Source organism: Heterodontus francisci, chromosome 2, assembly GCF_036365525.1.
Source record: "Heterodontus francisci isolate sHetFra1 chromosome 2, sHetFra1.hap1, whole genome shotgun sequence".
In the NCBI taxonomy this organism is placed as follows: domain Eukaryota; kingdom Metazoa; phylum Chordata; class Chondrichthyes; order Heterodontiformes; family Heterodontidae; genus Heterodontus; species Heterodontus francisci.
Window position 1 is genome coordinate 141,181,894 of NC_090372.1, and position 24,775 is coordinate 141,206,668.

The window sequence follows — 24,775 nt, forward strand, 5'->3', positions numbered from 1 at the left end:
GGCATTGGTTGTAATCTTCCAAAATTCCCTAGATTCTGGAAAGGCCCCAGCAGATTCGAAAATCGCAAATGTAACATCTCTATTCAAGAAAGGAGGGAGACAGAAAGCAGGAAACTATAGGCCAGTTAGCCTAACAACTGTCATAGGGAAAATGCTAGAATCCATTATTAAGGAGGTAATAGCAGGGCATTTAAAAAATCAGTATACAATCAGGCAGAGCCAACCTGGTTTTGTTAAAGGGAAATCACGTTTGACTAATTTATTAGAGTTCTTTGAGGAAGTAACAAGCAAGGTGGATAAAGGGGAACCTGTAAATGTGGTGTACTTGGATTTCCAAAAGGCTTTCGATAAGATGTTACATCAAAGGCTACTACACAAAATAAGAGCTCATGGTGTAGGGGGAACATATTAGTATGGCTGGAGGATTGTATAGCTAACGGGAAGCAGAGAGAAGGGATAAATGGGATATTTTCTGCTTGGCAAGCTGTTTCTAATGGAGTGCCACAGGAATCAGTGCTGGGGCTTCAACTATTTATAATCTATATCACTGACTTGGATGAAGGGACCAAATGTACCGTAACTAAATTCGCTGATGTCACAAAGATAGATAGGAAAGTAAGCTATCAAGAGGACATAAAGAGTTTAAAAAGGAATTTAGTTTGGTTAAATGAGTGGGTAAAAATTTGACAGATGGAGTATATTGTGGGAAAATGTGAGCTTGTCCACTTTGGCAGGAAGAATAGAAAAGCAGTATATTATTTGAATGGAGGGAGACTGCAGAACTCTACGGTACAGAGGGATTTGAGTGTCCTGGTACATGAATCACAAAAAGTTAGTATGCAGGTACAGCAAGTGATTAGGAAGGCAAGTGGAATGTTGGCATTTCTTGCAAGGGGAATCGAGTATAAAAGTAGGGAAGTGTTGCTACAGCTGTACAGGGCTTTAGACTGCATCTGGAGTACTGTGTACAGCTTTTGTCTCCTTACTTAAGAAAGAATATAATTGCATTAGAAGCAGTTCAGAGAAGCTTCACTTGACTAATTCCTGGGATGAAGGGGTTATCTTATGAGGAAAGGTTGAGAAGATTGGGCCTGTACCCATTTGAGTTTAGAAGAATGAGGGGTGATCGTATTGGAACATATAAGATCCTGAGGGAACTTGACAGAGTGGATGCTGAGAGAATGTTTCCCCTTGTGGAGGAGTCTAGAATTGGGGACACAGTTTAAAAATTAGTGGTCTCCCATTTAAGACTAAGATGAGGAGAAATTATTTTCTCTCAGAGGGTTGTTAGTATGTGGAATGCTGTTCCACAGAGAGCAGTGAAGGCTGGATCATTGAATATATACAAGGCTGAATTAGATAGATTTCTGATTGACATGGGAGTCAAAGGTTATGGGGGGCACACAGGTATGTGGAGTTGATGCCACAATCAGAACAGATCATCCATGATCTTATGAAATGGTGGAGCAGGCTCAAGGGGCCGAATGGCCTACTCCTGTTGCTAATTGTTGTGTTGTGATGCAGGGCTCCACCAGATCGATCAAGGCAGTGGAATCTCATCTTCAGCAGCTCCATGGCCTGCTTGATGGTCATTCGGGTGGAGCCGTGGCAAGTGCTGTACTTCTTTTCCACTGTATTGCGAGGGTTCCTCACAGGCATCAGATAGGTAGCCCTAGTTCCCAAGAATCCACCCCTGAAGGCGAGCAGGGAGAATGAAAAGCAGAGGGACCTGAGACTGTCGGAGTATGTAGGCTCATGGCCACTTCACGGGAAGTAGGCACAGACGTGGATGAAACACTTTCAGTGGTCACAGACCAGTTGAACATTGAATGAATGGAAGCCCTTCCTCTTGATGAAGGTGGCTAGTTGGTCCGTGGGAACCTTGGTGGCCACATGCACACAATTTACACCTTGCACCTGTGGGAATCCAGCAATAGCCCCAAATCCGATTGCCCTCTTGGCCTGAGTCAGGTTAGTGCAAATAGTCACCGGCTCTCTTGAACAGGGCATTGGTCACCTCCTTAATGCAGTGGTTCACTGTGGCCTGGGAGTCCCCAATACATGTCCCAGGTGGATCCCTTGAAAGATCCCAATGCATAAAAGTTGAGCGCCACGGTTATCTTTAGGGCCACAGGCATAGGGTGACCACCAAATCCCATTGGTCGCAAATCGTCCTGCAGAAGGCCGCATAGGTCTGTGATGGCAGTTTCACCCAGACATCTACAGGTAGGTGAATCGAGTTCTGTAGACTCTCTGGTGTACTTGGGTCCTTCTTAGCCTTTTTGGCTGCTGCTGTCTGCATCTTGGAGCTACAGGCTGAAGCATAGCTGCCTCTTGGGCCTGCCTCTGTCAGACGCACCTCAACACGCCAAGAGGATCCAGAAACACAGGGTGAATGAGACTCATGTCCTGGGCCCTTCGGCTCCCTTTGATGCAGAGATAAGCCTGTCTCACCAAATATCTTTGTAAATCATTGCTCGTCTGGATGCCTGATGTGGCTTAAGAGTAAAGGTAAATGTTGGTCCAACATCCTTTCCAGATGAGCGAAACATCACACACATAACAATATGATTTATGATACCCTTTAATGGCCCCACAAAACACACTACCTCTACGCTTGCAGAGCTCCCCCCATTCGCAGAAACCCCTTGCAGAGCACCCCCCCATTCACACATCCTGCTTGCAGAGCTCTCCCCATTCATACAGCACCCTTGCAGAGCTCCCCCCATTCACAGAAACCCCTTGCAGTGCACCATCAGTACACATAACCCGCTTGGACACTCAGCATAGCGGCTATGATCGCTATACCCCAACTGCCCCCCCTTCCCCTATGCTGCTATGGTCAGGTTAACTTCCCTTTCATGACACCGAGGCCTCTTGCCTCGGTGCCGCCAGCTTTTCAGGGTTGCGAAACTGAGACACATGATTGCCACACGTCACCAGAAAAATTGTGTGACATTCGTTGGATCGCAGATAATTATATTCATATTAATGTAAAACAGCATTTCAGGCATTTAAATTACGATGCCATTGCATTGGGGCTTCAGTATTGCCATGGTACTTACCTGCCTCTGATATAATCGGCATATTGCGGCACGGCGCCAGGTTTTGGGGCCGAGGACTCTGTTCCAATTCTTTGTCCCCCCACACCACCAAGCCCGCCAGAGATGGGTGCACAAAATTCAGCCCTTATGTGCTCATATCAAGACCACTTTTCCACAAAACAAGATGGCACACAATACAGGAGAACAGACCAAAAGAGGAAAAGAACTCACAAATTACAAGTCCTTGACTTTCTCAGAGATGACCACCTTGGACAACCCTGCCTGTAGAAGAATGCAAGGAGATAAGAGGTGAAGGAGTAAGCCTCCCTCCAAGCCATGGGCTAGTACCATCCAATTGCTGTAACTTGCATTTCTTCTCTCATTCCCACAAACACTCAACTGGAAAAACTTCACAAATATTACACATTTTGAGTTCTGTTGAAAGATGTCATCTTCTTTAACAGTAGTCACTTTTTTGTCTTTGCAGGTGTGGAAAAGCAACCCACCAGCATGGCTATTGGGCAGGACACGACAGAACGTCGCAGCATGTTGTGGCCCTTTCTTCAAATTTGAAAACCCACAGAAAAACTGCACATATCCCACAAGATTGCAATGGGCTTGAGGTTGTGTATAGTGTGAGGAGGAGCAGGAACCTGGCCTTCACCATCACAAATCTGCGGTACTTTGAGAAATGCAGAAGTGTGGTCGCGCTGATGTTGCTAGTCAGCAGAAATAGAGCTGAAGCAGCTAGTTATGCTACTGACTTATCATCAGTTCTACATTTGTGGGTAGCACATTACAGATGATGCCTACTCTAAAGTCGACAGAGCTGGAGCCAAAATACTTGAGCCCTAAAACCTTAAATTTCAGTCTTCTGTGTACTGCACTCTCACTTCACACACCACTGATGGTCATGCCTTTAAACACCTAGGTCCAACTCTTTGGAATTTCCTCCCCAATTCTTCTACTTCTTCATCTTCATGACTCCCCTTAAAACCCACCTCTTTGATCAAACTTCTGGTCACCCCTATTAAGCCTTCCTTCTTTGGCTTGAAACCAACTCACACTTTAATGTTGCAGCTTGAGGTGCTTTTCCCGGCTGAAGGATTCATATAAGTTGTTGTTGTTGTTTGTTGATAGTGGTGGTGTTGATGTACCTGTTGCTGACAGTGCAACTCCCTGGTGCGGATTGATTACAGCTATCCTCGCAGTAGATGACACAGATTACTGATAGGCTCCATGCTGATCTGAAGCCTGTGGATCCAATTCTCCAGGGTTATTGCCAGGTAGGTATGCCAAGATTTGCAGAAATAGTTGGTGTCATCATAGTGAACATCGATCTGACTGGTGGCGGATGAAATTGGTCTTTGGTGATAGCACAAATGGATGATAGTGAACTGGCAGCTCGATTAAATCCAGTCGGAGTTATGGAACAGAAATTGGACAGGATGTAAAATGGGCTGGCGATTCACGATTGGTAATAATGAGGAAGAAACTTCTCTCATTACATAAACACGTCCTCCCTTATATAATCCAAGAAGCACAGGATATAAACATTAAACATTAGTTGAATTTTTTTTTTAAATGCTTACTGAAAGAATAGCCTTACAAATCATTAAATTGTTAACGATATTTAAAAAATATTGTCATGCTGTCCCTTTAAGTTGTGACTTCAGACAGCTTCCTGTTAGGCATATTTAGCAAGGACAGAAGTGTTGCTTGCAAGGACTTATACCCAAACATTAGAAAGAGAAACAGGTTAATAGCCTTCATTAGCATGCTGCAAACATGCTTAATAAGACTCCAGCTAAAAAGTGTCATTGATGCACAACTTAAATGGAAAGATCCATGTGGCACATTTTCAGCAGGGAAGCTTTTCCAGTTATCCAGAAAGATCATTGGATATGTAGTTTGGGAAATTCAAAGACAAGATCAGTGGGGACAAATTTTCACCTTTACCACTAGCGCTCTAAATTTACAAAGCAGATCATCCATCTATTATAGAACTTCTAAGTTTGTTCTGTTGACACAACAACAGAATAATGTATTTAATAATAGCATACCAGTGTTCCTGATGTCAACACAATCATTCCTCACATTGATGACTTTATAGGTCCACATAACCTGGTGCACACACACACAGATAGAAGTTTTAAAACGAAGCATCTAAACATATATATTATTTTCTAAAATGTGATTTTTTACTTTCTCCTTTATTGTTCTGCAAGTATTACTCCTTAAAAAAGTGTACATTTATCAAGATCCAGTTAATAATCATTTGGTTTGAAAGGCAAGAAAGGGAAACATTGCTGTAACTTAACAGCAAAAGTCAGTCCAGCAGTTTTAAACTTTTACATTGTGACAAGCATAGAAACAGAGATCCTCTTTTATAAAGGCGCTTTGTCATTTCTGCGTCCCTGAATGTAATTTTCTTCAGGTTATTATATATAGGAAATTGAGATTCTTCTGCTGTCTTGGAAACAATGATAGATATTGTTTTTGTTTTCTCTTAAGTAAAGAAAATTGTCACTTTCAAGGTCCTCTAAGGATTTTTTGTCACATCAGTGACATGCTGAAATTTCATCTGGCATCAGCCAGAAAAACTGCCTTGATGCAAAATTATTCAGACTGATTGTCATCAGCTTCAGTGGAGTCTCTAGTACATGGCTAAATCTCAAGCTTCTCACTTGATCCTCAATGGTCCTTCTGTTATCATTCTATTTTAATGATTTTTGATAAATGCACTGAAGCCAGTTATTTTCCTTGCAATGTTGGCACTTTGGTTGCACAGGTAGAGGAATGTGCAAAAGGGTTCCACTCACTAGGATAAATATCCAACATTATTCCTCTGCCTCAACAAGCAGTAGCAAGAGGGCATCCTGATGGGTGGGACTGTGCATTTGCCAATGGAGAGCTGCTTTTGCAGAATTTATTTTATGGCAGATCACTGGATAGGTACTTTGGGAAATTCAAAGACAAGACCAGTGGGGACAAATTTTCACCTTTACCACTAGGGCTCTAAATTTATGGAGCAGATCATCCGCCCATTATAGAACTCACATGACTTTCATTTCCATTGATTTCAATGAGAATGAAATTCAAAATCAGGCCAGTTCTATAATGGGCAGGCTCCACCTGTGTACTATCCCGTGGTCTTCTAAGTTCGCTCTGTTGACACAACAACAGAATAATGTATTTAATAGTAGCACTAGGTGCAGACAAGTGTTCTTCATGTCAACATAATGATTCCTCACACTGATGATTATATAGGTGCACGTAACCTGATGCACACACATAGGGATGGAAATTTTAAAACAAAGCATATTGTGCAATCATTAGCAAACATCCCTATCTCATGATGGAGGACAGGCCATGAGTGAAGCAGATGAAGATGGTTGAACCTAGGACACTGCCCTGAGGAACTCCTGCATCAATGTCCTGGGGCTGAAATAATTGGCCTCCAACAACCACAACCATCTTCCATTGTGCTAGGTATAATTCCAGCCATTAAAGAATCTTCCTCCCGACTTCCATTGACTTCAATTTTACTTGGGCTCCATGATTCCACACTTGATCAAATGCTGCCTTAATGTCAAGGGCAGCCACTCTCACCTCACCTCTAGAATTAATCTCTTTTGTCCATGTTTGGACAAAGCCTGCAATGAGATCTGGAGGCGAGTATTCCTGGCAGAACACAAACTGAGCATTGGTGAGCAGACTATTCTTGAGTAAGTGATGCTTGACAGCATGTTGATGACTCCTTCTATCAGTTTCACCAAACTAATTCCTGGGATGGAGGACTGTCCTATGAGGAAAGATTAAACAGACTGGGCTTTTATTCTCTGGTGTTCAGAAGAATGAGAGGTGATCTCATTCAAACATACAAAATTCTTACAGGGCTCGACAGGGTTGATGCAGGAAGGATGTTTCCCCTGGCTGGGGAGTCTAGAACCTGGGGACATAGTCTCAGAATAAGGGAAGGCCATTTAGGACTGAGATGAGGAGGAATTTCTTCACTCAGAGGGTGGTGAATCTTTGGAATTCTCTGCTCCATGGGGCTGTGGAGGCTCAGTCGTTGAGTATGCACAAGACTGAGATTGATAGATTTCTACATATTAAAAACATCAAGGGATATAGGGATAATGCAGGAATATGGTGTTGAAGTAGGAGATCAGCCATGGTCTCATTGAATGGCGGAGCAGTCTCGAAGGGCTGAATGGCCTACTCATGCTCCTATTTCTTATTTTCTTATGTTCTTATTGAGAATAGGCTGATGGGGCAGTAATTGGCCAGATTAAATTTATCCTGATTTTTGTGGACAGGGTATACCTTGACAATTTTCCACTTAGTCGAGTATGTACCAGTATTGTATCTGTACTGGAATAAAAACAAAAGATGCTGGAAATACTCAGAAAGTCTGGTAGCATCTGTGGAGAGAGAAGCAGAGTTAATGTTTCAGGTCAGTGACCTTGCTTCAGAATTCTTGGCTAGAGGCATAGTTAGTTCTGGAGTACAAGTTTTCAGCACGACAGCCAGGATGTTGTTGGTGCCCATAGCCTTAGCTGTGTCCAGTGTGCTCAGGGATTGGAATCTTGTATTTGAAAGTTCAGCGGTTAACTAAACAGAGCACCATGTTTTCAAATACCACAACTTAAGTTTTACAAATATGAAAGATACTTTTCTCCTCTAAATATTTTACCATGTTGATCAGAAACATGTGCTGTAACATCATGATGTAATGACAAAGGGATTCCTAAGGAACATCTCATTGATGCTTATGGTATGAATAAATTGGAGCCAGATTCCAATAGAACTGATACACAAATAATAAATCGAATTATCAACATAGTAAAGCTAACAGCAAAATGCATTGAAAGCAATCTCTGTTCTATCCATCTGTCTAATTTTAATAGGTAAATGTTCCAACGCAGTAACAATGTGAGGCTGTGATAATGAACATGCCTGGGATGAAACGTTGCCTGGAGGGAACTGCAATATTTGATAGCCTGCTGTCGCTACTACTTTAGGACAGGAATGCAACACAAGCCATTTTATCCTGCTGTTTCAAACAACAAACCGCGATGATGTATGAAAGTGAATCATTGGTGGACTCTGACTAATCCTTCATTTTTCGTGCCAAAGCCTATTTTGTTGAAAAGTATTGAGTGCTTAGAACAAAGAACAGTATAGCACAGGAACAGGCCATTCGGCCCTCCAAGACTGCGCCGATCTTGATGCCTCCCTAAACTAAAACCTTCTGCACTTCCGGGGACCGTATCACTCTATTCCCATCCTATTCATGTATTTGTCAAGATGCCTCGTAAACGTCGCTATCATACCTGCTTCCACCACCACCCCCGGCAGCAAGTTCCAGGCACTCACCACCCTCTGTGTAAAGAAGTTGCCTCGTACATCCCCTCTAAACTTTGCCCCTCGCACCTTAAACCTATGTCCCCGAGTAACTGACTCTTCCACCCTGCGAAAAAGCTTCTGACTATCCACTCTGTCCATGCCGCTCATAACTTTGTAAACCTCTATCATGTTGCCCCGCCACCTCCGTCGTTCCAGTGAAAACAATCCGAGTTTATCCAAACTCTTCTCATAGCTAATGCCCTCCAGACTAGGCAACATCCTAGTAAACCTCTTCTGTACCTTCTCCAAAGCCTCCACGTCCTTCTGGTAGTGTGGCGACCAGAATTGCACGCAATATTCTAAGTGTGGCCTAACTAAGGTTCTGTACAGCTGCAGCATGACTTGCCAATTTTTATACTCTATGCCCCGACCGATGAAGGCAAGCATGCCATATGCCTTCTTGACTACCTTATCCACCTGCGTTGCCACTTTCAGTGACCTGTGGACCTGTACGCCCAGATCTCTCTGCCTGTCAATACTCCTAAGGGTTCTGCCATTTACTGTATACTTCCCACCTGCATTAGACCTTCCAAAATGCATTACCTCACATTTGTCCAGATTAAACTCCATCTGCCATTTGTCCGCCCAAGTCTCCAACCGATCTATATCCTGCTGTATCCTCTGACAATCCTCATCACTATCTGCAACTCCACCAACCTTTGTGTCATCCGCAAACTTACTAATCAGACCAGCTACATTTTCCTCCAAATCATTTATACATACTACAAACAGCAAAGGTCCCAGCACAGATCCCTGCAGAACACCACTAGTCACATCCCTCCATTCAGAAAAGCACCCTTCCACTGCTACCCTCTGTCTTCTATGACTGAGCCAGTTCTGTATCCATCTTGCCAGCTCACCTCTGATCCCGTGTGACTTCACCTTTTGTCCTAGTCTGCCATGAGGGACCTTGTCAAAGGCTTTACTGAAGTACATATAGACAACATCCACTGCCCTTCCTTCATCAATCATCTTCGTCACTTCCTGAAAAAACTCAATCAAGTTAGTGAGACTCGACCTCCCCTTCACAAAACCATGCTACCTCTCGCTAATAAGTTTGTTTCCAAATCGGAGTAAATCCTGTCCCGAAGAATCCTCTCTAATAATTTCCCTACCACTGACATAAGGCTCACCGGCCTATAATTTCCTGGATTATCCTTCTTTCTTCTTTCTTTTGGGCCTCCTTATCTCGAGAGACAATGGATACGCGCCTGGAGGTGGTCAGTGGTTTGTGAAGCAGCGCCTGGAGTGGCTATAAAGGCCAATTCTGGAGTGACAGGCTCTTCCACAGGTGCTGCAGAGAAATTTGTTTGTCGGGGCTGTTGCACAGTTGGCTCTCCTCTTGCGCCTCTGTCTTTTTTCCTGCCAACTACTAAGTCTCTTCGACTCGCCACAATTTAGCCCTGTCTTTATGGCTGCCCGCCAGCTCTGGCGAATGCTGGCAACTGACTCCCACGACTTGTGATCAATGTCACACGATTTCATGTCGCGTTTGCAGACGTCTTTATAGCGGAGACATGGACGGCCGGTGGGTCTGATACCAGTGGCGAGCTCGCTGTACAATGTGTCTTTGGGGATCCTGCCATCTTCCATGCGGCTCACATGGCCAAGCCATCGCAAGCGCCGCTGACTCAGTAGTGTGCATAAGTTGGGGGTGTTGGCCGCTTCAAGGACTTCTGTGTTGGAGATATAGTCCTGCCACCTGATGCCAAGTATTCTCCGAAGGCAGCGAAGATGGAATGAATTGAGACGTCGCTCTTGGCTGGCATACGTTGTCCAGGCCTCGCTGCCGTAGAGCAAGGTACTGAGGACACAGGCCTGATACACTCGGACTTTTGTGTTCCGTGTCAGTGCGCCATTTTCCCACACTCTCTTGGCCAGTCTGGACATAGCAGTGGAAGCCTTACCCATGCACTTGTTGATTTCTGCATCTAGAGACAGGTTACTGGTGATAGTTGAGCCTAGGTAGGTGAACTCTTGAACCACTTCCAGAGCGTGGTCGCCAATATTGATGGATGGAGCATTTCTGACATCCTGCCCCATGATGTTCGTTTTCTTGAGGCTGATGGTTAGGCCAAATTCATTGCAGGCAGACGCTATCCTTGCTACCCTTCTTAAACAAAGGAACAACATTGGCTATTCTCCAGTCCTCTGGGACCTCACCTGTAGCCAATGAGGATGCAAAGATTTCTGTCAAGGCCCCAGCAATTTCTTCCCTTGCCTCCCTCAGTATTCTGGGGTAGACCCCATCAGGCCCTGGGGACTTATCTACCTTAATGCTTTGCAAGACGCCCAACACCTCCTCCTTTTTGATAACGACATGACCGAGACTATCTTCACTCCCTTCCCTATGCTCATCATCCACCAAGTCCTTCTCTTTGGTGAATACTGATGCAAAGTACTCACTTAGTACCCCGCTCATGTCCTTGAGTGGGCCAACCCTTTCCCTGGTTACCCTCTTGCTCTTTATATACGTATAAAAAGCCTTGGGATTTTCCTTAATTTTCTGCTTCTGAATACAATATTCATCTGAATATTTATCCTTCATAATATCGTGTCCACATGTAACATTCACATTTCTTGGGTACAATTTTGTCATTACCGTATGAAGCAAGATAGACAACTGGATACAGTTAGTCTTTCTCCTGTTGTTTAAGTATCTATTTTTGTCAGTATCATTATTTCAAATCATATTCACTTACGTTACATGGTGGAGCAGTCATGATGTTGTAGAAAGTTTATGTATATAACCACAGAGAAGATACATGGCTGCGGAGAGAGCAGGGCAGTGGGATGAGTTTTGCTCTGGCGAGGATTTGGCACAGATATGATGGGCTATATGGCTGTAAACTTATCTTGTTCCTTGGTCCCATATTTGTGCTTTCCCAGTGGAAGAACTGCCATGAAGGTTAAGGATAACTAGCACATAGAGGATATGGCACCCATTTACTTCTTGACGAGAAATAATGAGTGAAATTAAACTAGTAATAAATCACTACAGCTTTGATAGTTCTCTTCATAGCTTTTAGAGGTATGTGAGAAAAAGAAATTAGAGATGACAAGAAACATAAAGATAAGCTAAGACCCCAAAAATCTGCGATGTGACACATCTTGGCACGAGTACTGAGATGTGCCTGCCAGTATCCTCTGCTGATATCCACGGTAGACACTCCAGAGGGAAAGGGTGCCTGATTTGTATGCATTTGATGTGCCCGCCATTATGAAAAAGCCAGGAAGTTCAGGGTGGGATTACATAGAACATATAGCACAGGAACAGTCTGTGCTGGTGTTTAAACTCTTCCCATTCCATCTACTTCATTTCAGCCTTTCAGTATATCTTTCTACTCCTCTCTTCAAAGAAAAAAAGAACAAAGACTTGTATTTATACAAGTATTGTATTCATGACCTCAGGATGTCTCAAAGTGCTTTACAGCCAATTAAGTACTTTTTGAAATGTACCCACTTTTATATTGTAGGAACTGTACTTGTGCAGTTTATCTTTTGAAAGCATCTAAGCTATTTGTCTCAACTACATCCTGTGGTAACAAGTTCCACATTCTAACAACTCTCTGAATAAAGAAATTTCTCTTTATTTCCCTATTGAGCTTATTAGTAACCATCATATTTAGGGTCCCTAGTTTTTGATTCTCCCACAAGTAGAAACAATCTCTCTGTCCAACCCATTCATAATTTTATAAACCTCTATCAGGTCACCTTTAAAGCTTCACTTTTCTAAAGAAAAAACAAACCCCATCCTGTTTAATCTTATCTGACAACTGTAATCTCTCAGTTGCGGTGCCAACCTTGTAAATCATTTTTTGCATATTCTCCAGTACTTCTCTATACTTTTTGATAGTACGGAGACCAGAACTGTGCACAGTACTCTAAGTGAAGCCAGACCAGGGTCCCATACAAGTTTATCGTAACTTCACTACTTTTGAATTCTACACACTGGAAATAAATTCCAGTGCTTTGTTAGCATTTTTAATTGCTTTGTTGACCTGCGAGATTGCTTTTAATGATCTGATATCTCTCGATCTCTTTTCTCTTCTACCTCATTCAGTTTCTTATTTTCTAAGGTGTAGTTCTGTTTTCCCTACCAAAGTGCATCACCTCATATTTATCTATGTTAAATTCATTTATCACTTAACTGCCCAGTGTGCAAGTTTTCTAATGTCTTCTTGTAGTATGTTGCATTCTTCCTCACCCGAAGTTTGGTATCATCTGCAAATTTTAATAGAGTTACTTACTCGTAGGTCCAGATCATTCATGTAAATTAGGAATACAGTGGTCCCAGCACTGACACTTGTGGAACACTGCTTTCTACCTTCCTCCAATCTGAATAACTATTCTTTACCCATACTCTCTGCATTTTTTAAAGCAAATTTGTGATCCATTCAGCTATTTGTCCCCTGACACCACATGCCCAAACATTGTCATGAGCCTACCAATTGTCAGGATGTCCATCCTGTGGAGAAAAGTGGTTCCCCAGTAGCTTTCCTAGCAAGGGGATCACACAAAAAAAATATAAAAATTTTTCCGGTCTCCAGGCCTTGATCCTGATCTGGAGACCTCAGTGAGATCCACTTCCACCCATCATTGACAGATGCTTAGTTCGATCAGGCAAATATCTACTGACCAAGCACTGGATCCTACTAAAGTATCACACACCACTCCATTGTTTGGCACCCACAACATATGGCCCCTTGGAGTGAACAGCAGCTCTCCCTCCAACAGACAATTGAAAAAAGACTTGCATTTATATAGTGTCTTTTACAACCTCAGAATATCTCAAAGCACTTTACAGCCAATGAAGTACTTTTTTTAAAGTGTGGGACTCGATTTATAGCCCCTGCCGGGGCCTGGATCATAGATGGGTGGGTGCTAAAAATGGTGCTGCTGGCCTGTATGCCAGTTCCCAGGCTCCATCCCACCCCTGGGCCATTTTCACGGAGGCGGGCTGTGGGAGAGTGGGGGCAGCAGGGCTACCCGCCTTCATGCAGTGGGTAGCTGATCCAGCTCATTAAGGGCCACTTAAGGTCAATTAAAGGAAGCTGACTGGGATTTTCCAGTCAGCTTCCAGATGTCTGGAAGCAGTGGGGGCCAGTTTAGCTGTCTGGACTGGAGGTGGCTTTCCAGTGGCAAAACGGAGGGGCAGTGGTCCAGGCAGGCCTAGAGGAAAGAGGCAGCCAATTTGTGCACATCCAAGTCTCACAAAACAGCAATGTGGTAAATGACCCAATAATCTGTTTTTGTGATGTTATTTGAGGGCGAGAATATTGGCCCAGATACCGGGGATAACTCCCCTACTCATCTTTGAAATAATGCCATGGGATCTTTAACCACCTGAGAAAGCAGCCGGAGCCTTGGTTTAACATTTCATCCAAAGAACTGAATGTCTGACTTTGCAGCATTCTCTCAATACTGCACTGGAGAGTCAGTCTAGATTTTTGTGCTCAAGTCTGTGGAGTGTTACTTGAACTGACAACCATCTGACGCAGAGGTGCGAGTGCTACCACCTGAGCCACGGCTAACACATAATTGAGGAAACTTTGGTGCAAGGTAGGAAACTGGCATATCCTGGTCTTGGCTTAGTTTTTCACCCTTCTGGCAGAATCCTACTAATGTTACAATAGGAATAAATCAGAAGGTTGTGGATTTTTGGGGCCGGTATGCTTGAAATCTGGAATATAAACAAGAACTACTGGAATTGCAGATAAGACTCTAGATATATGCGCTTCTGTTTTTATTTTCAATGCTGTGAAATGGCCATTGTGATGACTTCTTTTTATTCATTCATGGGATGTGGTTGTCATTGGCCAGGCCAGCATTTATTGCCCATCCCTAATTGCCGTTGAGAAGGTGGTGGTGGGCTGCCTTCTTGAACTGCTGCAGTCCATTTGGGGTAGGTACACCCACTGTGCTGTTAGGAAGGGAGTTCCAGGATTTTGACCCAGCGACATGAAGGAACAGCGATATAGTTCCAAGTCAGCATGGTGTGTGACTTGGAGGGGAACTTGCAGTTGGTGGTGTTCCCATGCATTTGCTGCCCTTGTCCTTCTAGTTGGTAGAGGTTGCGGCTTTGGAGGGTGCTGTCTAAGGAGCCTTGGTGCGTTGCTGCAGTGCATCTTGTAGATGGTACACACTGCTGCCACTGTGCATCTATGGTGGCGGGAATGAATGTCTGTAGATGGGGTGCCAATCAAGCGGGCTGCTTTGTCCTGGATGGTGTCAAGCTTCTTGAGTGTTGTTGGAGCTGCACCCATCCAGGCAAGTGGAGAGTATTCCATCACACTCCTGACTTGTGCCTTGTAGATGGTGGACAGGCTTTGGGGAGTCAGGAGGTGAGTTACTCGCCTCAGGATTCCTCGCCTCTGACCTACTCTTGTAGCCACGGTATTTATATGGCTACTCCAGTTCAGTTTCTGGTCAATGGTAGCCCATAGAATGTTGATAGTGGGGGATTCAGCGATGGTAATGCCGTTGAATGTCAAGGGGAGATGGTTAGATTCTGTCTTGTTGGAAATGGTCATTGCCTGGCACTTGTGTGGCGCGAATGTTACTTGCCACTTATCAGTCCAAGCCTGGATATTGTCCAAGTCTTGCTGCATTGCTACACGGACTGCTTCAGCATCTGAGGAGTCACGAATGGTGCTGAACATTGTGCAATCATCTGTGAACATCCCCACTTCTGAACTTATGATTGAAGGAAGGTCATTGATGAATCAGCTGAAGATGGTTGAGCCTAGGACGCTACCCTGAGGAACTCCTGCAGTGATGTCCTGGACCTGAGATGATTGACCTCCAACAACCACAACCATCTTCCTTTGCGCTAGGTATGACTCCAACCAGCGAAGGGTTTTCCCCCTGATTCCCATTGACCTCAGATTTGCTAGGGCTCCTTGATGCCATATTCGATCAAATGCTGCCTTGATGGCAAGGGCAGTCACTCTCACCTCACCTCGAGTTCAGCTCTTTTGTCCATGTTTGAACCAAGGCTGTAATGAGGTCAGGAGCTGAGTGGCCCTGGCGGAACCCAAACTGAGCATCACTGAGCAGGTTATTGCTAAGCAAGTGCCGCTTGATGGCATTGTTGATAACACTTCCATCACTTTACTGATGATTGAGAGTAGGCTGATGGGGCAGTAATTGGCCGGGTTGAACTTGTCCTGCTTTTTGTGTACTGGACATACCTGGGCAATTTTCCACATTGTAGGGTAGATGCCAGTGTTATAGCTGTACTGGAACAGCTTGGCTAGGAGTGCGACAAGTTCTGGAGCACAGGTCTTCAGTACTATTGCCGGAATATTGTCAGGGCCCATCGCCTTTGCAGTATCCAGTGCCTTCAGTTGTTTCTTGATATCACGCGGAGTGAATCGAATTGGCTGAAATCTGGCATCTGTGATGCTGGGGACTTCAGGAGGAGGCCGAGATCGATCATCAACTCGGCATTTCTGGCTGAAGATTGCTGCAAATGCTTCTGCCTTATCTTTCGCACTGATATGCTGGGCTCCCCCATCATTGCGGATGGGGATATTAATGGAGCCACCTCCTCCAGTTAGTTGTTTAATTGTCCACCACCATTCACGGCTGGATGTAGCAGGACTGCAGAGCTTAGATCTGATCCGTTGGTTTTGGGATCGCTTAGCTCTGTCTATCGCATGCTGCTTATGCAGTTTGGCACGCAGATAGTCCTGTGTTGTAGCTTCACCAGGTTGACACCTCATTTTGAGGTATGCCTGGTGCTGCTCCTGGCATGCCCTCCTGCACTCTTCATTGAACCAGGATTGATCTCCTGGCGTGATGGTAATGGTAGAGTTGGGGATATGCCAGGCTATGAGGTTACAGATTACAGATTGTGGTTGAGTACAATTCTGCTGCTGCTGATGGCCCACAGCGCTTCATGGATGCCCAGTTTTGCCTTGCTAAGATCTGTTTGAAATCTATCCCATTTAGCACGGTGGGAGTGCCACAGAACACAAAGGAGGGTATCCTCAATGTGAAGGCGGGACTTCGTCTCCACAACGACTGTGCGGTGGTCACTCCTACCAATACTGTCATGGACAGATGCATCTGCAGCAGACAGATTGGTGAGGAGGACGTCAAATATGTTTTCCCCTCTTGTTGGTTCCCTCACCACCTGCTGCCTACATGTCCTTTAGGACTCGGCCAGCTCGGTCAGTAGTGGTGCTACCGAGCCACTCTTGGTGATGGACATTGAAGTCCCCCACCCAGAGTACATTTTGTGCCCTTGCCACCCTCAGTGCTTCCTCCAAGTGCTGTTCAACATGGAGGAGTACTGACTCATCAGCTGAGGGAGGGCGGTAGGTGGTAATCAGCAGGAAGTTTCCTTGCCCATGTTTGACCTGATGCCATGAGACTTCATAGGGTCCAGAGTCAATGTTGAGGACTCCCAGGGCAACTTCCTCCCTACTGTATACCACTGTGCCACCACCTCTGCTGGGTGTGTCCTGCCGGTGGGACAGGACATACCTGGGGCTGGTGTTGGCAGAGTCTGGGACATTGTCTACTAGGTATGATTCCATGAGTATGACTATTTCAGGCTGTTGCTTGACTAGTCTGTAGTACAGCTCTCCCAACTTCGGCACAAGCCGCCAGATGTTAGTGAAGAGGTCTTTGCAGGGTTGACAGGGCTGGATTTGCCATTGTCATTTCTGGTTCCTTGGTCGATATCGGGTGGTCAGTCCGGTTTCATTCCTTGTTATTGACTTTGTAGCGGTTAGATACAACTGAGTGGCTTGCTAGGCCATTACAGAGGGCACTTAAGAGTCAACCACATTGCTCTGGGTCTGGAGTCACATGTAGGCCAGACCAGGTAAGGACATTACTCAACTGCAACAACAATCCCAGAGGTATATTAAACAATTATTTACATTGTCTTTATACTGAGTACTTAATATTATCTGATGAAAAATTTATACATGATCCATATAACATTTATATTAATATTGTATCTGCAATGAATCTGATGGAACTCACTCTGCCATCAGGGTAGAATGATTGAAGCTGCCCAATTTACACACAGCAAGCACAGCTCCAACAGGTACTTGCAGCAGGGAGGCAACATCTAAGGCAGCTCTGGCACAACCTTGTTGGGATTGCTGTTACTCAACAAAAAGGATGTGTGTTTTCTTGTAATCACCCTTTAGATTTGGGCCACTTGACGCATGGATGATATTTGTAAGGTGGGGTGAAAGAAAGAACTTACATGATGTAGTGCTGTTTATGTTCTCAGGATATCTCAAAGTGTTTAAAATCAATAAATTAATTTTGAAAGGTGGTCAATGTTGTGATGTAGGCAAAAGCAGCAGCTTATTTGTGCACAGCAAATGAGATGAATGAACAGTTATAGCTGGGAATTTCCTTGGGGCATCTTTCACCCTGCCACTGTAACTTGAGGCGAAGTTTGCTAGAAATCCCGCTTACACGTGTAAACGCGGTTTACTTCAAAGTTAAGGTGGCTGACTCAGAAAAGTGCCAAGGAAATTCCCGGTGAATCTGTTTTTAGTGGTGTTGGTCTGGTGCAAAGAAAACTTCCTGCTTTTCAAATACCAACATTAGATTTTTACATGACATGAACAGGCTACCAAGGCGTCAGTTTATGATCTCATCTGAAAAACAGCATCTCCGACTATGCAGCAATTATTGAGTAGTAGACTACGTCCTCAAGCCTTGGAGTGATCTTTGAGCTCTCACCTTCTGGTTCACAGGTGAGAGTGCTATCAAGTGATCCAAATTATCTTAGGAAAATGGAGTAGAAGGCTGACAGGGATACACACTGCTAATCCAGCCTATCAAAAGCATGAAAATAGCTGTCATTGATAGATATTAACTAATCTATCAGAAAAATGAATGTTACAGATATACAGTCTTTTATGTTCTCTTCCCTTCACCCATAGAAGCAAATATTACAGCCATAGCCAATAAAGTCTTAAATAACAAACATATACCAAGACACACTCAATGATCCTGCAGTTAGAGATTGGAACTGTGTTTAGAAAAAGCATAAATACACAATCTATATAAATGATCTGGATGTGAGGATCAAATGTAATATCTCCAAATTTGCTGCTGACACAAAACTAGGTGAGAATTTAAGTTGTGAGGAGGATGCAAGGAGGCTTCAAGGGGACTTGGACAGGCTAATTGAATGGGCAAGAACATGGCAGATGGAATACAATGTGAATAAGTGTGAAGTTATCCAGCTTGGTAGAAAAAACAGAAAGGCAGATTATTTCTTGAATGGTGAGAGGTTGGGAAGTGTTGATGTCCAAAGAGACTTCGGTGTCCTTGTTCTTGAGCTACTAAAAGCTAGTATGCAGGTGCAGCAAGCAATTAGGAAGGCAAATGGCAGATGGGGATTTGAGTACAGGAATAAAGAAGTCTTTCTACAATTGTATAGAGCCTTGGTGAGACTGCACCTGGAGTATTGTGCAGTTTTGGTCTTCTCATCTAAGGAGCGATATATTTGCCATGGAGGGAGTGCAATGGAGGTTCACCAGACTAATCCCTAGCATTGCAGGATTGTCTTATGAGGAGAGATTGTAGAAACTGGGCCTCTATTCTCTGGAGTTGTGAAGAATGAGAGGTGATCGCATTGAAACTTACAAAATTCTTACAGGGCGTGACAGTGTAGATGTGGATAGGATGTTTCCTCTGGCTGGTGATTCTAGAACCAGGGGACACAGTCTCAGAATAAGGGGTAGGCCATTTAAGACTGAGATGAGGAGGAATTTCTTTACTCAGCGGGTGGTGAATCTTTGGAATTCTCTACCTCGGAGGGTTATGGAAGCTGAATCATTGAGCATGTTCAAGACAGAAATCGATAGATTTCGAGATATTAATGACATCAAGGAATATGGGGATGGTAGGGAAAAATTGTGTAGAGGTAGATGATCAGCCATGATCTGTTTGAATGGTGGAGAAGGCTCAATGGGCTGAATGGCCTATTCCTGCTCCTATTTCCTGTGTTCCTAGGTCAATGGGGCTACAGCATGCTCTCTTTCAGTGCATGTCCCCACTTGGAGCATTGCTTTGCTGAACTTACCCCACTGTTTACTGACTACAGAAACAAATTCCATGAATAGAGGTGCTTAAGCATCATAGATGTACTTAACCAACAGACCACCGCACACAAGCATGAATACAAACACCAACACAAACACAGAAGCTAGATGTACAAGCTCAAATGTCACCTTTTGTGTAGGTAAAATAGGTGCCATTGTGCACAAAAATAGAAAAAATATTCCATTGTACGTGTGCAATTTTCTGAACAACGTATTCCAGGTGTGCTCTAATCAGGGCTGTGTATTGTTATAGCATAACTTCTACCCCTTTGTCTTCTAGTCCTTTAGGTATAAAGCCCAGTATTCTACTAGCTTTTTTGATTATTTTCTGTAGCTGTTCATGACATTTTAATGATCTACGTATGTGGACCCCTCACTCTCTTGAGACTGCCAATGTTTCTAGCATTTCACCATTTAGAAAGTACCCTGATTTATTCTTTTTTAGGCCCAAAGTCGATGACCTCACTAGAACTTCCAATGCAGGAAGTCTTGATGGGCAGCTCCACCTCTTGGGGTACATTTGCTGTCATTTTTCTTATTAGGGGCAAGTGGAAGCAACTGTTTAACTAATGGGGATTTCATTTAGTTTGGTTATTTTAATTGCAGGATTAATCTCCACTTGGAGGGGCAGGGATTAATCAGGGATAGGCAGCATGGCTTTGTCAGGGGGAGATTGTGTCTAACAAATTTGATTGAATTTTTCGAGGCGGTGACTAGATATGTAGATGAGTGTAAAGCAGTTGCTGTAATTGACATGGACTTCAGTAAGGCTTTTGATAAGGTCCCACATGGGAGATTGGTTAAGAAGGTACAAGCCCACAGGATCCAGGGTGATTTGGCAAATTGGATCCAAAATTGGCTTCGTGGAAGGAGGCAGAGGGTGATGGTCGAGGGTTGTTTTTGTGAATGGAGGCCTGTGACTTGTGGGGTACCACAGGGATCGGTGCTGGGACCCTTACTGTTTGTAGTGTACCTTAATGATTTAGACGTGCACATAGGAGGTATGATCAGTAAGTTCACAAATGAGACGAATATTTGTGGTGTTGTAAATAGTGAGGAGGAAAGCCTGAGATTACAGGATGATATAGTTGAGCTGGTAAGGTGGGCAGAGCAGTGGCAGATGGAATTTAATCCTGAAAAGTGTGAGGTGATGCACTTTGGGAGGACTAACAAGGCAAGAGAATATACAATGGATGGTAGGACCCTAGGGAGTACAGAGGGTCAGAGGGACCTTGGGGTGCTTGTCATTAGATCACTGAAGGAAGCAGCACAAGTAGATAAGGTGGTTAGGAAGGCATACGGAATACTTGCCTTTATTAGCTGAGACATAGAATATAAGAGCTGGGAGGTTATGTTGGAGCTGAATAAAATGCTGGTTCGGCCACAGCTAGAGTACTGTGTACAATTCTGGTCGCCACACTATAGGAAGGATGTGATTGCACCGGAGAGGGTGCAGAGGCAATTCACCAGGATGTTGCCTGGGCTGGAGCATTTCAGTTATGAAGAGAGACTGGATAGTCTGGGGTTTTTTTCCTTGGAGCGGAGAAGGCTGAGGGGGACCTGATTGAGGTATACAAAATTATGAGGGGCATTGATAGGATAGATAGGAAGAAACTTTTCCCTTAGCAGAGGGGTCATTAACCAGGGGGCATAGATTTAAGGTAAGGGGCAGGAGGTTTAGAGGGGAGTTGAGGAAAAATGTTTTCACCCACAGGGTGGTTGTAATCTGGAAAGCACAGCCTGAATGGGTGGTAGAGGCAGGCACCATCACAACATTTAAGAAATATTTAGATGAGCACTTGAAACGCCATAGCATACAAGGCTACAGGCCAAGTCCGGAAAACAGGATTAGATTAGCTGGGTGCTTGATGGTCGGCGCAGCCGCTTTGGGCCGAAGGGCCTGTTTCTGTGATGTAAAACTCTATGACTCTATGACAAGGCTGCCCATGATGGAAATAGTATGGACTTAGTACAACTGGGTTCCTCATGAGGCCCACTAGACTCACAGGCTTAACATTTTACACTGGAACCTACTTTATGAACAAAAGATTTACTTTTGATACTTTCTTTAACGCAATTAATACCAAATTCAATCCATTTTGTGCTGTAAATGGGGATTAACTTGTCTTTGTACCCCATAATACAGTTTGGCATTAGAATATCCCACTGGGTTTTGAGACTGAATTACACTCAGACTGATGTTTGTTTCAAGCTTACATTTTAACGATTCCACTTGATAAAAATCATGCTAGTCATTGATTCATTGTGTAAACTAATTGTAATGCACTTAATCCATATAAACTTTGCTGACATAGAATTCTATTCAGTTCTATGCCAGTTCTGGGCTCATTGCATGGCAGAAAGTTGCTTAACCTACATTACCTGAATTCCTAAATTGAATGTAATTAGGAGTTCTCAATGCTGTTTTGTGTTCTTTGCTAATTCTAAATTTTAAAACATTTTCAAGGAATAGATTTGCAGTGCAGCTTTGCTTCTAGATTCTGTGGGGTATATTTAAAAGCACACTTAATAACAACTTTGGTGTAGCACCAAAATTATCTAATTGTGTTGCAGCATGATCAGGCCATTTTATAAATGGCTGTACCATGTCCTGTGAGTGCCTGCAAGGCTGCCGGACTATGCTGAAATTCTTCTGGACCTCGTTCTGAGAAATTAGGCTTTGTGATATGACTTACATCACAGTAAAGTCATTCACACTGAGTTTATACAAACATCACTGAAAAGCTTTGCCAAATACTCCACAGTTGTGACAACACTTCTTTAAATGAAACTCAATTCAGAACAATAATGGCCATGAAGACTCTAGACAGCTGACATGTAATTGCAGTGTATGTCCTTTTCCGTCTGCAATCCATCATGGTCAGTCAACTGTAATTCCGATGTGATGAGAGGTGTATTTTAAAATCTAATTATATTTTAAACTCTTTATAATATCTATAGTTGCCTTTTATTTAAAGAGCACAGTTTTTAATCATTTGTGGTTTCCTCCATTTCTCTAAAAAGTTGCAGATTTCTTTAATTCTGGCTTGACATGAAAGAGAACTCCCCTCCCTCAGGGCAACACTTGTCCTCTCTGCGCAGACCTGTGGTTCCAGGATTGGCCTGCTTAGTCACCTGAGGACACAGAAATCATGAACCCTGGCAGACGTCATCCTCGTTTCGAGGGACTGACGACGGCGACGACAACAAATTATATTTTTATGACCTCATTGACTTTTACACTAGTGTAGCAAACTTTAGGCACCACCAACTGAGAACTGCAATGGGTAAAAACAGGTCATCTACTCACAGTTATGACACGTTGACCCAGAATATCCTGTTCCCTCACAGTTGCATTTAAAGCTATCCCAGGTTTGAGTGCATCTTCCTCCATGCTCACAGTGATTTGGTAAGCACCTGTCAGAATACAATGCGGAAAAGTTTACGGTACTGATTTAAATGCAGACTTGAAGTTTAAGGTCTGTTCGATACAAAGAGTATAGGCACAACCATTTGGGAGTCAAACTTATCAAGATATCAGTTAATGTTTCTAGAGCAATTAATCGTTGCAGCAGACTGGACTTAGACTGATCACTAATTTAATGAAAACAAATTGAATATTTAATAAGATAGCAAATGACAAAAATATAAAAATGAAATTTAGGAAACAAAGTAAATATAGCAGAAAAGCTTTGCATAATAATGCATTTTATGAACGTTTTAACTTACAGATAACTTTTTTAATTTTAGGGAATGACAACAAAGAATATTTTTGTAGAAAATATATATATGCTATCACAAAATGCTAAAATATGCAATAATTTACATTAAAATATTCAATATCGAAAGTATTAGCGATGACAGTAAAATAAAAATTGCACTTATTTGTTTTCAACCAGCACATCAATGGATGGCATCATCGCTCACCAGCACAATCCCAGTTCTTACCATAAATTACATTTCAAAATGCAAGTTTCACTGTTTTATTTATATTCTCCAAAATACAATGCTGCATGCTCACAACAATCCGCAGCATCAATATTTTGAACAAAAAGGTGCAGTCTAAGAAATATGCTTCAAAATTCTTCCAGTTACTCTTCAGGTACCTATTTCTTTTGTATCTACTACATTTGTATCAACTATAATTCAGAAATAGTACAACTTACGAAGAAATTTATAAATAAAGAATATAAGCCTCGAAGTTAATGTTGGCAACATAACCAGGAAGATGCCTCACCCATTCGTGGAGCATTCCTTTTTTTTTAAAGCACTGGTGCTTTTACCCATTTATTTTAAATCGGTCAACTCCTTACAAGGCAAATGTCAAAAGCCAGGGTTGGGGACACCTGACCAACATAAGTTCCATTGGCTCAGCTGGAACCCAGTTTGTCTGTGTAGGTTGGTATGCCAAATGGGTTGAGGCATATCAGCTTTCAAATAGGCAAAAATGGGCTTCCTTGGTGTTGTCCAGGTTAGGGATGAAACCTGAACCTCAAAGAAAGAGACAATTAAAAACAAATACTTGACCTGCTCCCTTACAAGCTCTGGTGGGGTTTGTGTTGGAAGGCACTGACTGACAGCATCTTGCCGTAAGTGCCGGATTCTGTGTAGAAAAACATAGGAACAGGAGTAGGCCATTTAGCCCCTCAAGCCTGTTCCGCGGTTCAATAATATTATAGCTGACCTGTAACCTAACCCCATATCCCTTTGGATAACAAAAACCTAGCAATCTCAGATTTAAAATCTACAATTGATCTAGCATCAAGTACAGAGCCAAGAGTGAAAAGGTTTTGAAAAATTTGAAGGTAGCAATGTTTGAGCCACAATTAAGGTGCTGTATGCATTTTTGACATGCCATTAGAGAAAGGACATTAAATTCACAAAGCACGTACAGCATTGATTCATCAGGGTGTTGCCAAGGATGGAAACTATAATTATGAGGAAAGGTGTGATACTGGATTATTTCAAGTGGAGCAAAGAATGAAAAAATTGATAGATCTGTCCTGGCCTCCTCCTGAGCATCACAAATGCCAGTCTTTCGCCAATTTGTTGCACTCCATGTGATATCAAGAAACGGCTGAGTGCACTGGATACAGCAAAGGCTAAGGGCCCGACAAGATCATGGCTGTAATGCTGAAGAATTGTGCTCCAGAACTAGCCGCGCCCCTAGCCAAGCTGTTCCAATGCGGCTACAACACTGGCAGCTACCCAACAATGCGGAGAAATGCTCAG

The 24,775-nt window shown here is 43.3% G+C and overlaps 1 protein-coding gene across 1 annotated transcript in view; it reads right to left on the reverse strand.

Moving 5' to 3' along the window:
• The window catches only part of LOC137347208 (contactin-associated protein-like 2), a 1,554,138-nt gene that overhangs the window by 1,077,954 nt on the left and 451,409 nt on the right, over positions 1-24,775 (reverse strand). Inside the window, exon 10 of the mRNA XM_068011439.1 lies at positions 22,854-22,960. Coding sequence (XP_067867540.1) covers positions 22,854-22,960 — 107 coding nt within the window. The remainder of the gene's footprint in view (positions 1-22,853; positions 22,961-24,775) is intronic.